The following is a 6,888-nucleotide window of genomic DNA, read 5'->3' on the forward strand; positions in this document are numbered from 1 at the left end:
ATATTGTTACAGATAAATACTCTTGGAGAGACAAACCCTTTCACTAATCTGATCCCTAATCTGAATGAAGTAGATCCTGATGTTGCATATTCTACTGTTCCATACGAGAAAGGCTTTGCTTTGCTTTTCCACCTTGAACAGCTTCTTGGAGGACCAGGTGAGCATTAATAGTTCTATTTTAAATAGGATTTTTATTTTACTTTGAAACATTGGCTTTATTAATTGATACTTTTTTAACTTAGATGTCTTCATTGGCTTCTTGAAGGCTTATATTCAGCAGTTTGCCTATAAGAGTGCTGTGACTGAAGATTGGAAGAAGCTCTTGTATTCCTACTTCAAGGATAAGGTTGGATGGTGCTTCAGGCTATTTGAGATCCTACAATTGTGTGAAACTGGCAGAATGTATTCTACTTGTGGCATAGCTCAGGAACCTGAAGATACTCCATATGGTCAGAGTAAAATAGGCTGATAAATAAAGTATTACTGCCTTTTAAAAAAAGAGATGGCGCTTATGCCTCTTCACCCTCATTCCTATATAGAGAATATGTAAAGATGTAGCATAAAATCTTACAAACATGGGTTTGGGTTACAGTGCATGTGTTCAAAATAGTTATTCAGAAGTAAACTACATAGGAATCAGCACTTTAGTTTTGGTTTGTAAGACCAGCTTGATCTAAAGATTTAAACTAAATTTCAAATTGCAAACTCTTTAGAGGAAAAAAACGCGTAGATGGTAAACTGAATAAAGATCTGTTGTTTGTAGGTGGATGTTCTCAACAAAGTTGACTGGAATGCATGGATGCACACCCCTGGCATGCCACCAGTAAAACCAACGTAATTGTGCTTTCTTCTCTTGTCTTTCTCGCCTAAAATTTTTGCGTTCTTCCCAAACATCGATTAACTATTTGAAAAACTTGTACTAGAGCTGGTCAGAAAACTTCTACAAAACCTTATTTTCTGAAAATATTTGGAAGTCTTTTTGTGTGGTGCGTGCATGTGTTTGTTTATCTTGGGGGGGAATATGATTCTGATACTTTTCCAAACTGAGAAATGTTGGAGAAAAGGCATGTCGTTTTTGTTTGGAAAATTGCCACAGAAAATGGAAAAATTTCAAAGTGTGATTTTTCCCCCCACCCCACCCCGTGGAAATCTCTGCAGAAACATCCCTCTTCCTCCCGCCCCCCGCTTCATGCTGTCCAACCAGCTGGAGAGTGTACAACTTCTGAATGTGTTAACGTTCTGAGGTTGACTAAAAGATATTGCTCCATCTGTGGTCAGTAGTGCATGGGGCTATCAATGAGCAATAGCAATATTCACAACAGAGGTCACAAATACCATGAAGAGTGGAATTACTGTGAAAAAGGAGAGCATGGAAATACATTTGTGGTGACTCTCATTGTAGAAGATTTTCCACATATTGCATTGCCGTGTGAGGCGCACACCTATGTTATAAATAGGCTTGGCAGAATTTTAATTTTATTTTTTATAACTTCAACAGACAATATTGATGATTTTGTTCTTAGATTTTTATTGATTTTTAAATTTTCACAGTTGTGGAAAATTGAGGGTTTTTTAAGCATTTTTTCCAATTTTTGTTGATTTATATTTTCACAATTATAGTAAATTATGGGAGGAATCAGACAATTATTTAGTGACACTTTGAGATTCAAAAAGTTAAGGCCTTATAAACTGTTAAATGCAAATTGTCAAAATCGCGTCAAAATAAAATATTCTTAAATCAACAAGTCATATCATACTATTAATTTCCTAGTCTATTTGTAACAAGCCGCATTCCAAAATTTAAATCACTAGTTTTGACTCTAATAAGTTCTCAAACATTATTTTGCTTAGTTTGCCTATCTGTAAGTTTCAGTTATTGATGGAAATGTATTTCCATTTGGTTTGTTGGTGTATGGTGAAATTTGTTTCCAACACTTACCGATAAAACTCTAATCCTTCCGAGCCCAATTATAGGCCATCTTGCCACTTTTACACAGCCTGTGCTACAATGCCCATCAAATGCACTTGGAGTTATTCACATTTCTAAAATATAATCCTTTGTTTTTCAATCTTTTTTAGATATGATATGACACTATCAAATGCTTGTGTTGCCTTGAGCCAAAGATGGAGCAAAGTGAGTTGTTAAAGAATTCTGCAGACGTCTTACAGATATTTTAACTATGACAAACTAGTTCTTAGTTCTGTATAATAAGAGAAGGGCTCACATCAAAGAAAGTATGTGACTGGTGAAGGAAATGCTGCCATGAATTTTTGCATTATTTCATCGGCTAAACTTTCAGAAAGAGTCTGTAGAGGTGCTGCAACTTCTTGAAACAAGAAACTGCATTGTACCTGTAAACTAAGTACTTACACCGCTAACTATCTAGTGCATGCGGATAATGTGTAAATTGAGAATCCCATTGTGCATAGTTTACCCTATGCCTTAGGAGTGCAATTTCAAAACTTTTTGATAGGCACAGATATGGAAGTAAGTCTCCATTACTGATTATATCCTCATACTAACACTGCCCCATCTTTTATAAATCAGGCAGTATGTACTCCTTGGTAAAATTAAGCAAAGCCAATTACAACAAATCATTGCTCATTTGTAGTAATGTGTTTTTAGTTTTGCCAATGAGTGTAGCATCCTTATTTTTGTCAATTTTGTGTGTTTTGGCCCTACTGCGCATTTGCTTCACCCTAATTCTCCTCTTGTCAAAGATTCTTTTTATGAAAAAGTACACATTGCAATTGTTGTACTCAACTTTTGATATTTTTTTTAATAAGAATCTCTTAAACTTACTTTGCACTTTTTATTTCATTATCTTTAATAGAAAATGAAATGGTGAAAACAAAAAACCACTCAACAAGCCCCACGGCTTTCCCATTTTGGGATTCTTTTTTGTTTTCTGTAACTGCGGAACTTAAACCCTAACAGCAGTATTTTTACATAAAGTAGCTTGAAATTAAATGCAGGTGTCCATTTAAAAAAAAGCAGACAGATGATGTCTTTGCTGAAAAAGCCAATTATAAACTATTTGTTTTTTATTTGCTTGTTTAGGCCAAAGAAAGCGATTTGTGCTCATTCAGCTCAGCAGATATAAAGGATTTGTCATCCCATCAGTTGATTGAGTTTCTGGCACTGTTACTACTGGACGTAAGTGTAGGCTAGGAGTAGTTTGATCTCCTAAGAATGCAAGCAAAGGCACAAATCTATTTTGTAAAACCAGGGAGCTCATACCTTGCCCACACTTCTGAAGATCCTTATTCATCCTACTTAAAATCATTTGCTGTTCTTTGGGACAGCCAGTAAGAGGTCTCCAAAACCCATTCTTTCTTAATTATTCACCTGATGAGTAACATCCAGAGACTTTCAGTCAAGGAGGTATAAACAAAATTTGAGAAGTGGTTGGGTTTGTTTGAATTTTTTGCTGTTATGTATTGTGTGACTAAGCTTTTAAATAAAATTGTAACCAGTTTGGAGTGCTTCAGTGATACTGGGGCTGTACTAAAGTTTCACAGACTTAAGCTGTGTTTATACTACGGAACTTGGTCTCCTGTGTATCCGCTCTATATTTTAAATCACCCCCCAGCGAGCAGTGAGAGCGTCTCCCACTGACATAGCCCTGTCCATTCCAGCACTTTAGTCAGTGAACCTTATGTTGGTCAGGGGTGTGATTATTTTTCACCCCCCAACCGACAAAAGTTTTGCCGACAAAAGTGCTAGTTTAGACAAAGCCTTAGTAACTATCATATTATCTGTTTCCCCTTCCTTAGTTAGGTGGAGCGGAGCAAAGGGAGGGAATATGCAAGCACTTACCCGTAGCCATCAGTTTTTTGTTAAATATTCTCTCCCTTGTAGTGAAAGTCGTCTTTCTAGGTTTTGCCTCCTCTCAGAGAACATCGTTTGAAATATACCTCTTACTCATTCTTCTAATTTTGCAACTTTTTTTTAGGCACCACTTCCTGTGTCACATGTAAAGCAAATGCAGGAAGTTTATAACTTCAATGCTGTAAACAATTCTGAAATAAGATTCAGGTTAGTAATAGTATGGAAATTGCTTCATGAAAAGTGTTTGTGTAAAGATAGTATTTTCCCTTATCAATCTGAAGTTCCATTCTACAGAAATGTAATAGGACACGCATGAATAGTAATGACCTCTGATAAATGTAATTTTTACATGTGCAGTGTTTCTGTGTACGAATTAATGATGAAATGGGAAAATGTATTCCAGTCTGAGCATCAGAAATTAACGACAACACCTAGGTCATCTAGTCTATTCCCTTGCCAGTATGATTGTACCCTGTAGTAAAAGTCCTAAGGCTTTGTCCACTTAACTTTAGATCTGGCTTTCCCCACAGGGTTTATGCTCTTTAAAGTAAACAATTATTAAAACTTAAATGGAAATTTAGGAAAAGCATCAGAGGAAAATATTCCTTTCCTCCCATTAATTCTAGTTTATACCTATCACTGTAAATTCCTTTGTATCTCATATTTATACACCCTTAAAACATGTCTGAACCCCAAAGTATGTTGTTGGAACTCTAAAAGAATATTTATATTGGGAGGTATTATATTATAACTTTTAAAAACTAGCAAACATGCGCAGTTTGCCATTGTAATAAACTTGCCACAAAGTGTTTTATTGGTTAGGGATTTTGTGTCTTGTCTCTGTGTACAGTAATCCTTTGCTATTTACCATTGACAAACCTATATTGTTTAAGTTTAGAATGTAGTTCCCAGTTCACATAATGTTGAGTTCTGTTACTTTTGCTTTATTTTTGTATTTATAACAAAATAGATGAGCTTGTGCAAATAAATGCTTACTGCTATGTAATGACTTCCCCCAAATATACAGCACCCTGATCAACAGGGCCCTAATCAGTGCCTTTGGGCATTTATCATAAAACAAATAAATATATACATCATTATAAGAGAAATAATTGCAAAAGTCAGTGTGGGGAAACCCAGAGACCCAGTTCAACCTCATTATGAACTTAAAGTACTTAGTATCTGAATGTCATGTTGCATGTTTGGTAGCATGACCTCTTCATTCTTAGGGTGAAGTTAGGGAACATGATACTAGATATTAGTGGAAGATCACAAATTTGAAAACTACTACAAACAAAAACTGGCAACGAACTTGGAGGAGAAATTCATGTTTAACTACATTTTTTCAGATGGTTACGCGTCTGCATCCAAGCCAAGTGGGAAGAAGCCATTCCTCTGGCTCTAAAAATGGCTACAGAACAAGGCAGGATGAAGTTTACTCGTCCCTTGTTTAGGTAAGACTTACCTACAGAACTTAAAAATGCACTTCTTTTTTTAATAATTGTGGACGCTCCTGTATAACACAGGCTATAGGACTCCTTTGAATTAATTCGTTTTTGAACTAGAGCAGGAAGTGACTCACTGTAGAACTTCCAGAGCACTTTGAACATGAATATCTCTACGTTTGCAGGATAAATTGAAGTGCTTATATTTTATTAATATTTTTAACATAAAAACCGAGCAAACTTAAATTGCAGGGTGGAAAACCATTATATAAAGCATGGGTAGGCAACCTATGGCACCCGTGCCAAAGGCGGCACGTTAGCTGATTTTCAGTGGCACTCACACTGCCCAGGTCCTTGCCACCGGTCCGGGGGGCTCTGCATTTTAATTTAATTTTAAATGAAGCTTCTTAAACATTTTAAAAACCTTATTTACTTTACATACAACAATAGTTTAGTTATGTAATAAAGACTTATAAAAAGAGACCTTCTAAAAACGTTAATGTATTACTGGCATGCGAAACCTTAAATTAGAATGAATAAATGAAGACTCGACAGACCACTTCTTAAAGGTTGCCGACCCCTGATATGAAGGATAATCTTAACATAAAATCTTCAAAGTAAGAATAAAACTTTTAGGTGAAAATCTATATTTAGACTAGTTTCTTATTTGTACTTATATTGTGGAATTTTTTGCAGGGACCTCTACAACTTTGAGAAGTCTCGTGATCAAGTTGTCAGCTCGTTCATGCAGCACAGAGCGCGCATGCACCCAGTGGCTGCAATGCTGGTGGCCAAAGACTTGAAAGTGGGTCAAGGACAGACTGCTTAATTTCTTTAAAAAGTTATGGCAAATTACTAAAACAGAACTGGTAACTCTGCACATTATGCTAACATGCATGCTTGATTATCTGTCTGACTTCGTGTTCTGCTACTGTGGCAATAATTTGGCTTAAATGGATCTTCAAGATGAAGTTTAACAACTTCAGTCTTGTACATGGAATGAAATTTTGGAAAACTGATAAATCCTTTGAGAGGTGAATGAATGGCTCTAGTACAAACAAATTATAAAGTACTTAAAGGAAAAGATGACTTTTCTGAGATGCATTTGTGTTTATCAATCGTGTGGACTTTTTTAGAAATTTTGAACGAAGTCAATCTTTTTTTCGTACAAGCTTTCATACAGCAACGCACAGTTGAAGTCCTGAGTCTTTAAAAGATTTTGTTCCCCAAATAGTTAAATAAAACAGCTAACTTGTCTGGTCTTGTACAATCAACAAGTGTAGAAAGTAAAAAATAAAATGTCATAATAAATAGCTTTTCCTTGCTGACTTCAAATATTCTGATTTCTACAATAAACCTGGAAGAAAAGTTGAATGCGCTTGGAACTTAAAAATCATGTTTGTATAAAAACTGTTTTTACTTTTGTGGCCTACATTACTTTAGTATCTGAACAATTTTGTTTCTCCTTCCAACCCTGATTTTTCATGGTTTTGTTAACATGAGTTAAAGTATGACATGAGTTACAGAACATACTGTATGTAACAGCTGGAGCTGATTGTCAAAATTCAGTTTTTTGTCAAAAAACTGAATCACAATATTTCAAGCTGAAAT

At 35.5% G+C, this 6,888-nt stretch overlaps 1 protein-coding gene across 1 annotated transcript in view; it reads left to right on the plus strand.

Moving 5' to 3' along the window:
- Positions 1-6,605, plus strand: part of LTA4H (leukotriene A4 hydrolase) — a 30,317-nt gene extending 23,712 nt beyond the window's left edge. Inside the window, exons 12-19 of the mRNA XM_037884824.2 lie at positions 13-157; positions 243-346; positions 764-834; positions 2,080-2,134; positions 3,062-3,157; positions 3,957-4,039; positions 5,182-5,286; positions 5,974-6,605. Coding sequence (XP_037740752.1) covers positions 13-157; positions 243-346; positions 764-834; positions 2,080-2,134; positions 3,062-3,157; positions 3,957-4,039; positions 5,182-5,286; positions 5,974-6,106 — 792 coding nt within the window. The 3' untranslated portion in view covers positions 6,107-6,605. The remainder of the gene's footprint in view (positions 1-12; positions 158-242; positions 347-763; positions 835-2,079; positions 2,135-3,061; positions 3,158-3,956; positions 4,040-5,181; positions 5,287-5,973) is intronic.
- The last annotated feature ends 283 nt before the right edge of the window (positions 6,606-6,888 follow it).

The sequence above is a fragment of the Chelonia mydas genome, chromosome 1 (assembly GCF_015237465.2).
Source record: "Chelonia mydas isolate rCheMyd1 chromosome 1, rCheMyd1.pri.v2, whole genome shotgun sequence".
Taxonomy (NCBI): domain Eukaryota; kingdom Metazoa; phylum Chordata; order Testudines; family Cheloniidae; genus Chelonia; species Chelonia mydas.